This window comes from Fringilla coelebs (assembly GCF_963513975.1).
Source record: "Fringilla coelebs genome assembly, chromosome: 6".
NCBI lineage: Eukaryota > Metazoa > Chordata > Aves > Passeriformes > Fringillidae > Fringilla > Fringilla coelebs.
Genome location: NC_140034.1, coordinates 12,142,660 through 12,161,033, shown reverse-complemented (window position 1 = coordinate 12,161,033; position 18,374 = coordinate 12,142,660). Strand labels below are relative to the sequence as shown.

Below are 18,374 nucleotides of genomic sequence, written 5' to 3'. Positions count from 1 at the left end.
GATGAACTCGTGGAAATTCTGGTGGCAGTGGCATGCAATAAAATATGCATTGTTGACTCAGGTGTTTCAAAATCTTTCTGTTTGCTTGTGAATTTGGCATCAACAATTGGCCCTGTCCCAGTAGAAAGGTCCCTCTACAGTGTGGAGAGTGGTGGATGAGGGAGCCTCCACTTTGCTCCCTAGAGCTTTGCTGAGGCTTGGCCAGCTCTGGGCCTGCCCTGCATGGGAATTCTCTTTCATGCAGCCTTCTGCCCTCAGACCCTTCCTTAACTTCTGAGGTTAACTGCTGCATCATCACAGCTTCAGCTGTCATTGTGTTACCCAGAAAAATCATCAGTTTCTCTTTCTATTTTGAGCTGTGACTGGATTTTGAACTTCTTAGCACCTTCTTTGGTTCCCTGAATCACTCTTCAAAGTCTCTTACGGGCAGCAGCTGTGTGCCCCACGTTATGTGACCACGGGTGGCACTCAGACCATGTGCAACGTGAACATTGTATTTACAGCACCCAGCTGCTTTGAAGGAAAACCTTGCATTTCCCAGAAGCTGCAGTCCAGCACAACCAGTCCAGCACAACCAGTGCTCCACAGAAGCTGGCATCCAAAGCAGTGACAAATAAATCCAAGTGGTGAAATGAGAGAAACATTGGGGCACATTGTACATAGGAAACCAGCAGGCACTGAGCTGCTGTAGAGAAGCACCTTTGTCTGAAAAATAATCTTCTCCAGGTGAATGCACTGGGTACCTTTGTGTAGGTTCATTTTCCTGGTCCATTTTCCAGGTCCATTTCCTTTGTTTTCCTAAACATTCTTGTGTTTGCTGCCCTACTTGTTGTTTGCATTGTCCCACTCGATGTTATGGTATTGGGTCAGATCTGGGGGATACTCCAGAACCTCTGGATGCAGCTGTGCTTGAAGCCAGAGCTGCTAAGGCATTATTCTCAGGGGACTAGATGCCTTTATTATCCATTAACTTTGTGACCTTGGGTGGCTTTAGGGTATTCTCTGACGTCATTATCCCACTGGCTTCAAAGGGACTGCATACCGTGTTGAAACTTCCCAACCTGATAAAATCCCTTGATAAGACTGGTCCTTCAAAGCATGAAATGTAACTGATGCAGCTGTACAAGAGCTGAGTGCTGCTGAGGCAGAGTGCCTTGCTCACAGATCTGCTGGTGGCTGGAGGCTTTGTGATCCCCCAGATTGTCCTGCTCAGGGTCCCAGCATGTAAAACCTCTTCTGCTCCCAGGGAAATCATGGCAGACAAACACCTGCCTTGGCTAATGTCTGAAATTGAGCTTACCTTGCTTGGCTAATACCTGAAATGCTGAGCTTGTGAGAAGCAGAGGCAGAGGTGCTGGGGGACAGTTGTGGCTTAGTGGCTTAGTATGCTCTAAGCTGTAAGGTGCCCTGAAAAGTTCAGTCCAGCTCCAGCTTTTCATGCTTTATCCTGGTAAAATGGAGACATTTTTATTACTGGGAACACACACCTTCTGGAAAGCCTGCCCCTCTCCAGTGTAAGCAGAATTGGCCAAGTTCTGACATGCACCTTCTGTTGTTTGTCTCAGCCTCTGCTACACGTGTATGTGGATTAGTTTGGGTTACTGGCATGTTGGAGAAGAGGAAGAAGCATAACCTGCACAATAAACAGTCCACAACATTTGTGTTCATTCTGAGGAGGAATCTGTCCCTGTTCATAATCAGTTGTCTTGTGCTTCGTTGGAAATACAAAACCACAGCAAACCCCTGGGTGATTCCCTGGAAGCAGATGAGAAAGGAACAGACCAAAAAAGCAGCAAAAGCTGCAGATAGGCATGAGTCCAAAGTCTTTTCCTTGGCATTGTCTTTGTTTTCAAAGATCATACATACTTTGGGTTTTTTTTAACTAAACTTCTGAGTTTTCTCCTTTTCTGTCATTTTTGTGGTCAGCAAGAAGGCTCCAAGAGGGCTGGCTACACACGCCCATGCTGAGTCTTGTCTCCTCCCATCACAGGTCCCATCTTTGTCTCTGGCCTGTGATAGTACTATGATGGCTAAGAAATTATAATTTCTTTTTTAATGCATATTTGGGCAAGGACCTGAGTCCAAAGTACTTGAAGAATTACAAGGATTATGTTCTCTTATATTTGCTGCAGGTGGAGCAGGTTTCTTAGCTGCTGGCCTTCTTTGGAGAAGGCCAGAAGATGCTGCATGCCCATGCAGCCAGGGAGGCTGAGAGCAGCTCTCCAGCAGAACCCAAATGCCATTCAGCACCACAGCTGGAAGATGCCAGTGGCCACTGAGGCATGCTGAGATAAGAGAGTGGCACTGAGTGCACTCACCTGAGCTAACAACTATCCACCAGCCCAGCAGCTCTACTCACCTTTCCCTCTGCCAGTTACTCAGTCACTCAGCAAATACTCTTGTGATTGGTGACAGTGAGCAGAAACTGTTGGGAAATCATTTGGGAAAGCAAGATAAAAGCTCAGTAACTGGCATCTTTATAGCATTTTTCCAGCCTGAATTTGCAGACAGTATAACCTAAGCCTCAGGCTGTTTCTGTGGGGTAAAAAGGTGCAATTATGCCTATTTAAAGATAAGGAAACTGGTAATACTGAATTGGCCCAGGGGAACTAGGCAGAACTAGGAGAACAACCTCCTGTGCCTGCCTCATGGCTTTGTTTTAAGTTACCCTGTTCTTACAGGAACCTTTCTGTGAGGCTAATGGCTTTTCACTGCCAACAGGTATAAAAATATATTTTCAACATCATGTATTTGAAATCCTCTGGCACAAGCTGTATTCACATGCAGAGTCCATGACTGGGAGACTAGGTTTCCAGCTAAATCTAAATCTAAATCTATGCTAGGCTATTTAACAGAGTAGGCACACAGCCACTAAGGTTTTGTCTGGACAAATCTTTAATATGTTGGCCTGTCTTCAAGGCAACCTCCTGCTGGGTCATTTGTGGGCTTCCAGTTGTTATGTGGAATGTTTGTTGTTGTGGCAGCCTTATAGTAAAGACACCCACTTCTTGTAAACCGAAAGAACAGGCTTGGCAGGATGAGCATTGTGCCTCTACAGAGACTTCCCATGAACTCTGGAAGTGGACACTCCTCTGGCTCCTGAACAAATAAGGCAGGTGATAAGTGAGACTGTGCACTTGCTGTGATACTCAGAGCCTGGTACTCTTAGTTCTGGTGTCTGACTATTCTTTGTTAAGGTTGAGAGTGCTCCTGAAAAAAGCTATAGAAACTTCTGGCTTAGATTTTCATTTTTCTCCTGCTTGGGCCAATGGAAAAAGTCAGGTTAATGTTGGAGGCACAGGACTGAACACTTGCTGCTGAAATGGGTCTTTATCTGCACTAGGACAGTGCACACTGCTTGCAGAGATTGGTGGCAGAGCTCCCTGAATTAGTATTGATCAAGTTAGGATGGGTATCAGAGGCCGTTCACCTCTGCCCCCCAACAACAACAATGTGGGGTTCTTCTCCAGCATGAAACTTGCTTTGTAGCTGTATTTTTAAGGGACATACTTTGCTTTTCAGCTGTTTTCTATTTCTGCAAGATAACATTCCTCTGAATATATCTCCCCTCAACATAAGCTCATTATAATGCTGGCATTTAGAAGAAGTTCTCTTTTCTGAACTCTTTGGTGCCAGGTTTTTCAGTTAAGTAACCCTTTCCCATGTGACTTTAGCAGCTGATCTCAAAGTCCCAGACAATAATGCCTTATAGTTCTAGAGCTGAGTTTTCTTTCTAATTTCCAAGTAGCTCTGAGGTTGTTAAGTCATATAAAATCATCTATTTATTAAGGAAGAAGACCATAATTGGCTAGTCAATAACATAGCATCTCATAGATTTTTCACTGGTGTAAAGCAGAGGTCTCAAGGAGACACAGTTTGGGAATATTGCAAAAAAAAGATACAGACATAGATTCTGGAGAGAGCACTGATGGTGCACCATCAATATCAATAAATAGATTGGGAGCTTGTCTCTGTTCCTACTACAGCAGCTGTGTTTTACTGTCCAACACCTGAGGTGCCTCAGCTGAAAAGGCAGGGGCTTGCACATGAACATGAAATAAAGAGTGCTCTATTGCTTGGTGGTAGGGAAAAGCAGGCCAGGAAGGTGAGTGCCTCCCTCTGCTCCTGGCTCTCCACGCCTGTTGCCGAGTCACTGACTGCATCTTCTGTTCATTAAAGCGCAGAAAATGTGCAAGAGGTTGGAAAGTGGCTCAAAAAGCAGTCAGAAAGTCAAAACAGTCCTGACATCCACCACAGCAAGGAGTTCTTTTGCAATGCTAGCAGTGTAGGCTGGCACAGAATCCTTCCTGAGAGCTGGCTGTGGTGGTGCACTGTCCAGCTTCCTCTTTTTACCATGCATCTCAGGGGGATGTAATCAGGGCCTTCCAGGGGCTGAGGGGAGCCTGCAAGAAAGAGAGGGAGAGACTTTTTACAAGTCCCTCCTTACATGTGGCAGCAGGTACAGGGGGGTGGATCTGAGCTGAAGGAGAGCAGGCTTAGATTGGATATTAGGATGAAGTTCTGTGCTGTGAGAGTGACGAGGCACGGGCACAGGCTGCCCAGGGAAGTTGTGGCTGCCCCATCCTTGGAAGTGTTCAAGGCCAGGCTGGATGCAGCCCTGATCAACCTGCTCTAGAGTAAGGTGTCCCTGCCCACAGCATGAAGATTGGAACTAAGTGATCTTTAAAGTCCCTCTCAACCTAAACCTGATTGTATGATTTTGGGGAAAGATCTATGTAACACTTTAAAATTTCAATATATTGATAATTTCACAGGGGTGTTTGTGGAGGATGGGTGCTAATATTGTTACTTCCACATTTTCCCATTATTTACTCCTGAGCAGAGACTCTGAGGAAGAGTCTGGATCCTTGCAGTGTCTTCATGGCAGCGGACACACAAGTTATGCTGATGAGAAGATTAGGTACAGGGAGATGGAATGCCTTGCCCAAAGCCAGAAAATCTGTGACTTCTTAAATTACTGCAATAATCTTCAGCTTCTTGGAAATGTACTATTTTCCCTCCCCTTGGGAACGTGTGTAGAAACACTGCAACCTCATTTCAGCTTTCCAGAGGTGAAATCACATGTCATTTATACCTGATGCACTTGCCAATGCTCAGAGTGCTTTCCTTACTGCTTCTGTTTGTTTTGCTGTGAGAGTCCCGCTGTGAGTTCTCAAGTCCTTGGAATTATTGGTTTTCCTTTAGTACCTGAGATAAAGGACAATGAGCTGCTTTGATTTGAAAATCCATAACACAGCTGGAGCCAGGAGGTTCCACCCCCCATCCCACCCCCAGCCCTGGAGCCAAGGGCCAGCCCAGCCAGCTCAGCACTGCTGCTCTCCCTCTTTCCTGCTCTGCAATGTGCAAACAGCCCGGGGGCAGGGCGGGTAACGCTGTTTGAACAGTCCCTCCAGTCAAGGATTTTTCCAAAAGAAATTGGGCAGGAGGTAATGGATGTGCCTGTGAGTGCAGTATTGCACAGTGCAGGTGGGAGGGAAAATGCAACTTCTTGTGGCAGGAAGTGAGGAAGGAGCATTTTCTCAGCAAACCTGTCTGGAGGAGCTGGCAGGTGGTGGCAGAGCCGAAAGAGGACAGGCTCTGCAGATGGAGTTGGTAAAATCCTGACAGCAAGCTGGGGAAGAAGACAGTAAAAGGAGGCCCCTGCTATTTTGTCTCACCTGTATGATGCTATTTAACACTGACTGCCTGCCTAAAGGCTCCCTTCCCACCTTTCCTTTTGCTTGTACCATCCTCTAGACCCTCTGACACTTTGCTGTGGAGCAGTTCCCTCTGCCTGGGTGGGCAGACAGCTGCCTCCTCCTGTGAAGCAAATGGAGTGTTTCACCCATCACACACTGGGCAAAATTAGGGCCTTCCTCACTTTTTATCACTCAGTCTCATGATTTCCTGCAGATTGCTTCCTATTGTCAGACCTGTGGTTTCATCTGGCAGCACCTTCCACGCTCTGCTTTCTCAAACCCTCCTGTGAAATTGGCCCATTTTGGACAAATCTCTCTTGAACAGTTTGCTATTGGAGGAAAGAAGTTGTGACTTATTTCTCGTGGAATGCTATCCCTTGTGGAGGCTCAAAATTTGTTTGGTGCCTGATCTTCTATGCCCTGCTTTGAGAAGACCACCCAGGTTAGGAGCAGGCACTTTCTCTCCTCCCTGCCTAGATGTGGACCATGGTGTTTATTTGCAATCTAGACAAGCAGTGATCCTTGGATCTGCAGTCCTTGGACACTGTGTCAAAGTGGGGCAGGAATGATTAATATTTCATCTTGGAGAAATGCCTGATAACTCAAGATTTCTTTGGGATGGATTTTCTGGGCTGTCTCCATTGATCTGCAGTACTGGTTCTGGTAAATTAATGAGGCTGGTATATCTCTGAAATTTAGGGAAGAGAGGGTGGAGGAGGAAGCTCCTTCAGAAGAAGAAGAGTGAGACTTCAAGGACTGTCTCTGGGAGGAGTACTGGTAAGGAAAGTTGAATTGCTGCCTTGAGGGTTCCTCTCTTCCCCAGGAGTTGGTCTGTGCTGTTTGGAGGGTGCCAGCAGAAACACAGCCTTCATTTCTCACAGGGGGTTTCCTTCACACAGGATTACACCTCCCTCAGTGCTTGCTCTCATCTGAGCACTCAGACCCTTGTGTGGGGCTCCCCTTCCAGAAGAGCCTTGCCCTGCTGCCATCCCATGGTGCCCAGGCTGAGCTTGGCAGTGGATCCTGTTTTCCCCCAGGTCCTGACTGCCACCAGGAGCAGAGAGCGCTGTAGTGGTGACGGTGTTGGCCTGAGGCTCATGTTACTCTGCTCAGCCCTGGCTCCAGGCAAGCAGCTCTGTGTTTGCATTCCTCCAGAGCTGGCTGTCCCAGTGATGCCTGCATGATGCCTGCATGGGTTCAAGCCCCAAAATATTCTTATTTCATATGGACGCCTTCTAAATGACCTCTGTTTGTAAAGCAACCCCAGTCAAATGGAAAACCTGACCTCTCCTGGTATACACCATTGAAGGGACCAAAACCATTATCAAAAGGTTATGGAGTCAGATTCCTGCTATATAAAGCAAGTGACATTTTGCTAGAAGCGTTGGTGTGAATGGATGTTAAAAAAATAAACAAAGGATTAATTTTCTTTCACAAAAGGAGGGGGGTTGGGTTGGTGGGGTTTTTTTTACAATCTCAGATGATTACATGAGGAAGATTCCCTTTGAGCTGTTCAGCTCAGCCAAAGAAGGTAGGAATTTTCCTTGGTCTTTTGATATTTCATGGAAAATACTAATTAGCCCCAATGCTTTAATTAGCCAGTGTGAAATGCCAGCCAGCCTCTACTTTCTTGCTGATATGGCAGCACTCAGTGCAATGTGTAGAAAAGCCCACCTTCCATGTGCTTCCAGGCTGCCTCTGCACAGGGGACTCTATCCTTGTCCCTGTGTGCCACTGACACCACAGGTCCCATGGTTCTGCTGCTGGAGGGGTTCTGCAAGGACAGCAGCAGAATGGGATGATGGGAGAAGAGGAAAAAACAGATTTCCCTGCACTTGGCATGCACAGGCTGTGGATTAACCATTAATAACTCCTGTATGGGCATTAGGTATAACAAGGAAGAGCTACTAAATAACCCAGTGTGTTTTTGCAGCTACATTGCTACCTCTCTAGATAATATTTTACATCTGGTTTTAAGTTTTTTGCTGTTCTTGCATGATGTTAAACTGGAATAATCTGTTGTCTTCAGAACAGAAAGCATTCAGGGAAAGGATGCATAAGAAATCACAGGAAGCAAGTTAATAAAAGTACTTTCATTTTCAATTCCCAGAAACCCTGTGCCCTCACAGAGAGCTGTGCTATATGTCACTGGCACAGCAGCCCCAAAACACATGCTTCAGTGAGAAATATCTTCCTGGAAAATGTGCAGGAAATGGCACAGGGTATTGAAATCCTCATCTCCCCTGCAGAGCTGACCCAGGGGGCAGCAGCCGTGAAATTTTCTTTTCCCTTTGCTGCCAATGTACCTTGGCTCTGACCCGGGAAAACCTCTACAAGAGGGGTAAAATTCAGGTCACGGCTTGGCAAGCCCTTCATTGCATCAGGACTTTAGTTTCCAGGGTCTCTCTGGGCAAAGCTTAACCTCCCACACGCAGATGAGGCACACTTTTGTAATGGGACTGTTGTGCAAAACCAGGCAATATGACATTTCCTTGAACTCTTGGTTCCCTTTGATCAGCAGGTCTCTCTACAAGGAGCTGACATTGGGAAGGGGGTTAGGAATCTCAGCAAGGAATGAAGAAGAGCTGCTCCAGGGGCTGGGAAAACTATGCCGCTGCTGTCTGAAATAAAAGTAAATACTGTGGAGGTAGTTAGATTAATTACTGGGGTTCACAATTTGCATAAATAATGAGTGGGTAATAATCCATGGGGATATATGTAGAAGTTAGGGTCAGCTTCAAGCATCAGGAAAGTCAGGAAAAATGGCTTGGTAAAGGCAGAAGGAATTTCCATCATTGGAAATTCATCAGAAGGAGAAAGAGTGGGCTGGGATAGGAGAAGGAGGACTCCTGCAAATAGCCACAAGTGCAGCATCTCCGTGGTGCCGGCCAGCAGCGTCCTCGGACAAACAAGTGTGGAAAGCTGTTTTCTGGGGCTAGGAAGCACAGCAGGGCATGGCCCCCTCACAGCCAGCCTTACCCTGAGAGTCACCCCCCCTTGGGACTTTCCAGGCAAAAGGGCACCGGGAGCAGCAGCCCGGGCGCAGCATTTCAGGGATTATTTATTCACTGTGTTCCTGGAACAGCTCCAGGCTTCCCAGCTCTGCCACCGGCGCACAGATTCATCCAGTGCCCGCAAGGCTCACAATCCCAGAGGCAAGGGCAGACCGTAGGAAGGTGATTCCTGTTACAAGCCAGTCTCTCTGAAGGACTGGCAGGGCTCTGGGAAGACGGAACCGGATCCTCCCTTCCTCGTCCCTTCCCTTCCTCCCCGGCGCTCTCGGGGTGGTTTCGGCAGCAGCCGCGCTCCGCATGGATTTCATTGCTGGGGCCATCGGAGGTAAATGCATGAATTGGTGCTTGCTGAGCAAAGCAGAGAGCTGTGTTTCCTTCTCGTTCAGTCTCAATAGCAGAGATGTGAGTCTTGATGGGGCTGCTTGTTAAAAGCGTGTTCTTTCTTACGAAGTGGGAAATGTCATCAGAGCAGGCTCAAGAGCTGTGGAGAGGCAGCGCTGCAGCTTGGTCAGCTGAGGTCATTGCCTGCAATCTCCTCCAGTCTGATTGCAGTGGGACAGGGTAAAACTAATGGGAAGAGACAGAGTGTAATAGGTTTTGTGCAGATACAAACCAGCTTGTACAGCTCTGACAGCGAAACCCTCACGTGTCTGGCATCGAAGGGTCTCAGCAGGGATGGTGGCTCTGGGGGGCTGAGGATGTGATTTGTGAGACAGGAGGGGAGGAAGCACCGTGTTCTTACTGCATTCAGATTGTCTGGATGAATGCCCTTTGCATTATCTTAGGTTAAGATGTATTTGCAGTTGTGATTCAGTGCAGGCAAGCCAGGCAGCAGGCTTTGATCTGGGAGAAAGTAGGTTAGCTGTATATAAAAAAAGTAACAGGAGAGAAGTGTGATTAAATTCTAGACATTTTTAGAGCATGTACTGCTCAAAGCCATCTTTGTTTTAAATGACAATCTGTACCCATTGGTCTCAGTTCTTCGCTGAAATCGTGTTCAATTAGTGAAGTATACAAGGTAATATATACCTATATATACATATAAATAAAATATACCAATAAATACCACAAGAAAAGCCTTTGGGTCACCACTGACAGAAAGGCCAGGTAAACCTACCAGGTGGCTGAGACATCCAGCCCAAGCCTGTGTGACAGATCTCACTTTGACATTTGCTGAAATTTGGCATTTTCCCTCCCCAGGAACAGCCTGTGGTCCTGCTGCAGGTGTGTTTGTCCTGGGAAGGACCATGCTGAGTCTTGCCTTGCCCACTAATGGCTCATCATGTGCCAGGGGGGAGAGGTTTGGCATCTCAGCAGCATCCAGCCCTGGAGGTGCTTGTTGTGCCCATGCTTGGGGTGTTGGTTCTTCCAGGGGTGTTGGGAGAGGAGGATACAACCAGCCCCACCATGATGGCTTGTCTTTCTCCTCCTGTTTCCCTTCTGACTTCAGAGCACCCTGTGGAGAAGGAAGCCTTGTCCTAGGGCTGGCAACATGATGTCCACCCCAGAAGGATTAACCAAACCTCCTCTCAGACTTCATGTTCATGGTGGGGCAGAGATGATTGTATTTGTTGCTTGGACTCCTTTGCTTTTTTAGCACAGTTTGAGACAGGTCACTTAAGGACAATCTTCTTTTGCAAGGGAACATGAAGAGCTGAAAACAGAGTTTGAACATGGTATTTCACCTTGTTTTTCTGCCCTGACTCTCATGCAAAGCCAGGGTTTGTGCTGTGACCCCCTGTCCAGGCTCCAGCATCGTGTTCTGCCCAGCCATGCAGCAAGAATCTCCCCTGTGCCCTGGACACAGGCTCAGCCTGAGGGCTGAGCTGTGGAGATCCAGCTGGGACCAGAAAAGTCTTTGCTGGTTGTAAGGCACTTCACTGACCTCAGTGTCCCAGAGGGCAAGATTTCCATCCTGTCCTCTATGGCCTGCTCAGAGCTTTTCCAGGAGGGTTACTGCAACTTCTCACTAGCTGGCAGAGGTGGGATCTTGCTCACAGGCACAGGGAAGGTGCCTGGCCAGGGCTTCTGAGGCCATCATCCTTTCCCTCAGGTGGGACAGCTCCTGGGGTTGGACATCTATCCTGCAGGAACTGGGATGGTTTTGGGGCTGAGCTTGTTTTGGGGTTTATGTTTGCTAGAGCTGAAGCAGTTTTCATGTTCCCAAGGAGTCTGTGAACCCAGCTAAGGAGCATCAAGCAAGTTCAGGCAACATAAAAAATAAGAGTTTCTGTTTAGTAAATTACACTCTAGTGACCTAGGTCTATTTTCAGAGTGTCTTGGAGAAAGCATGGTTTAAGTACATCTGAAAAACAGCAGAGGTCATGCCCGTTTGAATTCCAGCCTCTGGCTGCCTCAGGCAGCTGCACAAATACTGTGCATCACCTCTGGGCAATGGGTTCTGCGGCCATGAGATAAAAAACTCAGCACCTTCAGCCCAAGAAACAGTGATCTGCTCTGGCTCCAGACAGACAAAACATGAGAGAAACATGCTTAGTGACTGGGGAGACTTTCTATGGCCAGCAAGCGTGGCTGGGTGTTTTAGGAAGCAGTCCTTCCTGGCCAGTAAAACTGAGCAGGAGGTTGGACTGGGGACCTCCCGAGCACCCTTCTGGCTTGAATTTTCCTGTGATCCCATGCATGCTCTCCAGCCCTGGGCCGTGGCAGGGGATGGGGATTGATGGCTGGGGCTGGTGCTGGCTGCAGGATGACTTGACTCTCATGTCAGGATAAAGATTTGGGGAAGCAAAGGCGAGGTTTACCCAGTGGTGGTGATGCAGCAGGGTCTGCAGCAGGGCTGGGCTGTTCCACAGCTGGGAGGTGCATGCAGTTCAAGGAAAGATGAAATAATTCCCCTGGAGAAGGAACATGCTGTCTCCTCACAGACAAAGCAGCTCCTGCTAGGGTCGTATGACTGAATGAAGCTCAGCTTGCTTAGGGTCTGTGCACTGATGTTCCCAACTCTGCACAAAACAGAGGGTTTTGAAAGTTGCTGTCTGCCCATCCAGGGCATGGACAATGATCCCTGCTTCTCCCTGGGTGTCTCAGCCAAGGTTTGCCATCAGCTCTGAGCTGTTGCAGCCTCGTGGGCTCTGTACAGCTGCCACTTGTTCCCTTGGGATTGCCACCCCACCAGAATCTCTCCTCATTTGAGTTGCTTGGTCAGAGTGACCTGACTCATGCAGGGACTGTGAGTGATCCATTTTGTGCACTCTGTGTTTGTAGGGGGTGCTGCTGCAAGCTCTGCTCAATAGCTGGGAATATCTCAGATCAAGGAGGCATAAAAAATGGCTCACTAAAACCAAAAAAGGTAATTCCCTTGGTTTTGGTATTTATTTTTGTCACAGCTGATGCAGTGTTACTCAGCAGGAGTCCCACAGGAACCCTCTCCTGTATGCCCACTGCTCATTGCTGGCCTTCTTTGATTTTGCTGTGCAAACAGGGCATGTGTGGGTCATGCTATCTTCGTGCCAGGCTATTTATACCATGTGAGAGTGTGCAGAGCCCTCATTCCTCAGCCTCTGATAGACTTGGCCGAGCTCCTCAGCTCTGACAACCGCTTGGAGTGCTTTGTGCCCCTAAGTAGCACAGTTCCTGGCAGGTTGGGTTATTTGGAGGTCTGGGGGATTCACATCTTTGCTGGGAGCAGTGAAAAATTTGCTTTTATGGTCTCTTCCCAAGTGGAGATGTTTGATCCGTACTGGAACCAATCTGATGGGGAACCTCTAGGCTGAAACAGACTGTTTAGGGCCACACACTCTGCTGCTGTCTTTGTGTCTTGTCGTGTGAGCAGGGTGATTTCTCCAGAAGGGAGGTCAGTTCTTGTCAAACACTGACCCAAATCATCCTTGGTATGTGATCTGCATGAGCCAAAGCTCCTACCTTCCTTATCCAGTGGAGTGAGCCAGGACTTAGCTGTGCATGCTGCCCTGGGTCCCCAGCATCTGGTCAGCCCATGCCCATCTCCTCTAAGGTTCAGGAGTTCTGAAAACGATGAGATGTGTCAAAACCCCCCAGCTGAGGTGGGGTGCATGGCCTGGGGGACTGCAGCTGTGAGGGCAGCACTGCCATGCTGGCACTGACCCATGTGCTGCCCCTCCCTGGTGGCAGTGTCCCTGTTTGCTCTGGCAGGAACCTGGGACAGCACAGGTGTCCCCAGATGACTTTGTGCATTGTCACTCTCTGCTTGGACCTGAGCCATTGCCTCTCCAAGCCATACTATGGCTTCCCCCTTGCCCTCTCTCTTCCATCCCTGTCCCTCTTCCATCTAGGCCCTTTTTCCTCCTTCATTGTTGTCTATCTGGTGTCAGATTTGATAGATGTTTTTGAAGAGCAAACCTCAATTTTCTGCAAGAAAGATGCTGTTGGTTGTTCTCCTCTGAGTAATGCACTCTGGGATTGTCTCCTGGTGACTCACAGCAGCAGCTGCTGCTTTTCTCCAGAACATGGGAGAGCTTTCCAGAGCTCTCAAGCAGCCATGTCATCAGAGATGAACATGCCCACACCAATAACACATTTTTAAGTAGCTTGGGTTTTAATTTTTCTTTTTTGAATAACTCAGTGAGAGGCAGCTTTAACAGCTGAGGCACTAGATGTATCTCTGAATGCCTGATGGGCTCATCCAGCACTTCTGTGAACTTGATCTCTGTCTAAATAACTCACGTGGACACAGCTCCATTGTTCTCCAGCCTGACTTGCTCTCAGGTGGCTTGGCAGGTGATGCACTGGGAGGAAGTTTGCTGGTCAGCACCTTTATTACCTGCTAGCACTTAGCTCAGAGCTGAGAAATGCAGTGAGGTGAGATCTATTTATTATTGCAACACAGAGAAATCCGTGGTGGAGCTCTTCAGCCCTCCTTACTGGCCATTAGGGCAGTAGCTTTGTCTCGGAGGATTAATCCGTATCCAGCGGCTATTTTAAGGCTCTAGGAGCGAGCGGGGCTGTTGCTGGAGGATTGGCACCGGCCCGGGGCTGGGTGTGCTGTCACGACATGTGATGCTCAGCCGGCCGCGCTGGGCGGGCTCGGCAGCCGCTGCCTCCGGACACTCCCAGCGCTAATCCCTGCCTGCCCCAAATCCCGCCGAGCCCTGAACGCCGAAATTGCTCCAGACTCTGTGAGTGGGGATGCTTGGTCATAGTTCAAAGATTCTGTAGTGCCCAAGTTGAGAGGGGAAACAAACACAGCCCGGTATCCTCCCTTCATCCTTCTTGGGGCAGTGCTCTCAGTCTGGTTCCTGATAAGTTTCCCATGCTCTGTTTCCTCCTCTGGGTGAGCCTTGGTCACACACAGAAATCTGCATTTTTCTCTGTCATTCATGGCTCAAACGTCATTACTGGAGCTCGAGAAGCCCGGTGCCAGGCACAGCTGGGCTCTGGAGCTGTTTTCTGCTATTCCCCAGCGCCCTTCTGTGATGGGTGAAAAAGTCTGCTGTGACATGTGCTGTTAACCATCTCTAACATATTCTCTGTTTCAGGTGGTCTAAGCACAGCTGTGGGTTATCCACTGGACACAGTAAAGGTACCTGTTGGAGCTTTATTTCTTGACTATGGAACAAGACCAAAGAGGCCCTTTTGCTTTCCACCTCCTTTTCAGAAAAATAGTCCCATGATAATACTTTATCTGCATGACATCTCCGTATCTCACTGTATTTGGTTGTGTTTGTCTGTAAAAAAATAAAAGAAATTAAATTGTTTGGTCACGTTATTATATGGTTAATTATCTGGTTTTCTGCTATGGCATTTGGTTTTTAAATTTATTTTAATATGATACCTGCATTTTAAAGTTGTCCCTGTATTCCTAGGTGAGAATTCAGACTGAGAACCACTACAGAGGATTTTGGCACTGTGTTCAGGAAACATACAGGACAGAAAAGGTGGGTATCTCTAAGCAGCATTGCAGATGCCAATTGCAGATGCCCTGTTTCAGAGCGGCAGAGTCACCTCTGTCAGTTTGGGGAGGGTGGGCACCAGTTGCATGCAAGCATCAGTTGGGAGAGTCCTCAGGGTGAAATTTAGCTTTGCTGATGAGCTGTAAGGTGGGAATGAGTTTTGACTCAGCAATGTACAGCCAGTGCTTTTGAGCAGATGCTTTCCCACGCCGTTCCCCCTTAAATTCGCCTTTCTCCTCTGTTTCCCACGAGGTCCGGGGGTTTTACAAAGGGGTGACCGCCTCAGTCCTCGCTGTCTCAGTGGTTTCCTCAGTTTCCTTCGGCACATACAAGAACGTCCTCGGCGCCCTCTGCAAGCTGCGCTACGGGGCCGCAGACGCCAAGCCGTCCGAGCTGGATGTTTCCCTCGCCGGAGCCGCTGCCGGCGCTGCCCGGGTAGGTGAACAGCCCGCAGGGAAAGCACAGCGAGAGATCTTGGTCACCAGCACAGGCGGCTGGAAAAGCAGGGAATGTTTTTTCGGTCCGGGAGGCCACGGGGGAGCCTGCAACGAGTCTGGTGGGTTTGTTTTTGCAGGGGAGGTCATGCTCTGCCCTCGCTGCCCCTTCAGCGGTCGCCTCCGTGGCGCGGCCGAGTCCTGCAGGGCAGCTCGTGCTGGATTTGGTTTGGACGCCAGAACGCTTAAGGACGTGCCATTAACATGACACAGAGCTTGGCAGCAAACGCAGGACAAGGAAGAAAACACAGCATAGGCAGCAAACTCCCCCAGTGGCTGCGACGGTGTGTTTGTGTGAGACAGACAGAACTGTGAGCGAGAGCGCTGCAGGAACGGGCAGAGCGCAGCATTCCCAGGCGTTAAACTCCGCAGGGTACCCCGGGAAGAGATGCTGCATGGAGAACAGGCAGGGCCCGAGGCGGGGTCCGGGAGATTCCCACGAGCAGATGAGGGTGAGCATCCGCAGGGGCTGTGAGCTCATCCCATCACAGCGATGGCAGGCTGGGCAGGAATGAGTGCCTGGTCACAATCCTCTTACAGAGCAGCCCAGATGGTCAGGCTTCTGGGTGTTTCCTAGCAGGCAGGGTCTCAACATGGGCTAAATTTTTATAGCCTGGATGGTCTTGGTTCAAATACAGGTACAAGTAAGAGCCTTGGTGCATGCTACCCTATGGCTAAGGACATCCCTCTTTCCACACCCATCTAGTTTAGCAAGTAGTTACAGGTATTTAATATCCTGTGTTGATTCTGCCTGGCCTTCCTCTCTGCTCACACAGGTGTCCTGCTGCTGCTGCTGGGTGGAGCAGCACAGACAGAGGGGAGGAGGCTGGAGCTTGCTGGAGCTCACAGACAGTATTATTGCCTGAGAAGCTGGGAGACAAGAATTTACAGGATCAAAACACTGTTTAATTGTGAGGGTTAAAATGCCATTCTCTGGTGTTGCAGGTTGTGTTGACAAACCCTAGTGAAGTGGCTAAAGTTCGGATGCAGACTCAGAGGAACCCATGCCCTTCCACCACACATCAGCCTGTTTCCAAGCCAAAGTACCGAGGGTCTCTGCACTGTCTGAAGGTCATCATCAAGGAGGAAGGTTTTGGGGGTCTCTACAAGGGCTGTTCTGCATTACTCTGCAGGGATTGCTCTGCTTCTGCAATATATTTCCTTTCCTATTCTGCTCTGTGTGACTGGCTCACACCAGATGGGAGAAATAAACCAGGTGGGTATTGGGAAGCATCTGGCATTACCTGCAAAAATGGCTTATTTATTCCCACACTAAGAGGGAAACCAGGCTCTGGGCAAACACCACCCAGTACCCATAAAACCTCACCCAGATCTTCATGAGGAGTTGCTCTGTGTGTGCTGACTTTGGCCCCAGCCCAAGGGACAGCAGCCTGCATGTGAGGGCTTCACTGTCCCCACCTTGTCCCTAAGCAGCTCCTCCTCCTGCAGGAGGGGTTCTTACCACACACTCTGGTGCCTGGAATGTGGATATGAAATCCTGTTCATGTGAAAACAGGCTAACAAGGAATTAAACATGGACAAAGCTCCTGGGAGCCATCATGGAGCTCTGACAAGGGTCAGCCCAGAGCTTGAATATGAGGCCCAGGTGGAGAAGGTGAAGACACTTCAGGGTCTTAGTTGTGATTTGGCTCCAAAAAGTAACTATCCACTTTGAGAAAAGATTGAATAGGTAAGATTCAGCAAAAGAGCATCTCCCTAAGAGTTATGAAAATTCAATCCATCTGAGGAAGGTGTGAGTGCTCTCAGGCTGTACCACATCTAATTCACACGGTGTTCAAAGTGTCACACGTGCAAAAATTCTCTGAGATCACTGTAAACACACAACTGCAAGAGCTGCACAAAATAACTCCTAAAAAACATGAAAGTTACCAAAGTTTGTTGTCAAATCTGACATGGCTGTAGCTGAACAAGATGCAAGTGAACTGCTCTTCTCCCTTCACTCTCTCCTGCAGGTTTCCTTGTTGTGCTGCTTTCTGGGGGTTTTGCTGGAGTCCTGGCCTGGGGATTAGCTACTCCCATGGACGTCATCAAATCACGCATGCAAATAGATGAATCGGAGCAGCACAAGTACAAAGGCCTGATCCACTGTGTGAGGGAAAGTGTGAGAAAGGAGGGGGCAAAAGTGCTTTTCAAAGGACTGGGTTTAAACTGCATTCGTGCCTTTCCTGTGAACATGGTAGTGTTTGTAACATATGAAGGTGTACTGAGATTTACAGATCACTATATAAACAAAAAATAGCTTGTTCCACTCTGTCCAAAGTGTATTGTATTTATTTATTTTTTGTGAGACAACATCCACAAACAATTGTTGAATTGATGGACAGCATAAGAAGCATGGACATTTCAGCCCAAAGCTGACAATTAATGGCTTTGTTTTATTCTTAACAGGATTACAAACTCATCAGGGAGCCTTGGCTTCATATAAAACCCCCCTTTTATCTCATTAAGGTATTTAGACTGCAGCCACTGCTTAGGCCCTTGAAACATTTGTGAATTTTTATGTTCTAATAATTTGTTTGTCTGATCAGGGGTTTTGGTAAATCAAGTAATTTTTTTCTACTGGCACAGACAATGATCCTCCCAACCAAAGGAAGAGCTGGGGGGAGTTTGTGTAAGATTTAACACTCCCCTGCGTGTGCTCTTTACATGCTATGCCTGCACTGCATTCACCGAGTGACTCACGTATTTGTGCTTCAGGCTGCAACCTCCCCTTCCCAGCAGTAATTTTCCCAAAGCACTCTCCAATTATATCCCCTTGGCAGGAGCTGAAGCAGGAATGTCCTTTCTTTTCCCTGCTGCTCTGTAGTGAGTGGCAGCCATGCTCTGTTTACATAACTGTGCTAATGGTCTGGCTGCAGCGCCAGGCAGGCTCTGGGATTTTCTCCCTGAGCCCCACGGCATCAGCCCTCTCCCCAGGCCACGGAGCAGCGGCTCTCCGTGGCACAGCCTCTCTTGGCACAGCTCTGGAGGCAGTCTGTTCTCATCCTGGAGCGAGGGCAGGCATGGATGCAAAGCCTCTTTGCTTGGCAGAGGAAAGGCTGCCATAAAACCCGAGCCCTGGCGGGGTTAGGCAAGTCAGAAGAGCTGCACAGTTGTAGAGCACAAACGAAGTTCCCAGCTCTGAAAAGTGCATACTCTTCTCCCTTTAAATGGCGCTGTTAGGAGCAGCTAAATGTATTTTGCCAAAGTGCATTTTGAAAGAATTTCAGACTTTTCTGTTACTTCTTTCTCTTCTTCCTACTACTCATTTTTCATTAC

General features: G+C 48.4%; 1 protein-coding gene across 1 annotated transcript; it reads left to right on the top strand.

Annotated features, from left to right (window-relative positions):
• Positions 1 to 8,838: 8,838 nt before the first annotated feature.
• On the top strand, positions 8,839 to 17,357 carry SLC25A47 (solute carrier family 25 member 47). Its single transcript, XM_084208327.1, has 6 exons — positions 8,839 to 9,038; positions 14,188 to 14,231; positions 14,515 to 14,586; positions 14,854 to 15,036; positions 16,041 to 16,311; positions 17,069 to 17,357. Exons 1-6 carry the CDS (start codon positions 9,011 to 9,013, stop codon positions 17,353 to 17,355), a joined length of 885 nt encoding a protein of 294 aa, XP_084064453.1. The 5' UTR covers positions 8,839 to 9,010; the 3' UTR covers positions 17,356 to 17,357.
• Positions 17,358 to 18,374: the final 1,017 nt, after the last annotated feature.

What these genes read in the sequence shown, in the direction of transcription:
- SLC25A47 (XM_084208327.1), top strand. Translation starts at nt 9,011, where the DNA reads ATGGATTTCATTGCTGGGGCCATCGGAG. An exon ending in AAACATACAGGACAGAAAAG is followed by an intron (nt 14,587 to 14,853) that starts GTGGGTATCTCT and finishes GTTTCCCACGAG; the next exon opens with GTCCGGGGGTTTTACAAAGG. An exon ending in AGATGGGAGAAATAAACCAG is followed by an intron (nt 16,312 to 17,068) that starts GTGGGTATTGGG and finishes TCTCTCCTGCAG; the next exon opens with GTTTCCTTGTTGTGCTGCTT.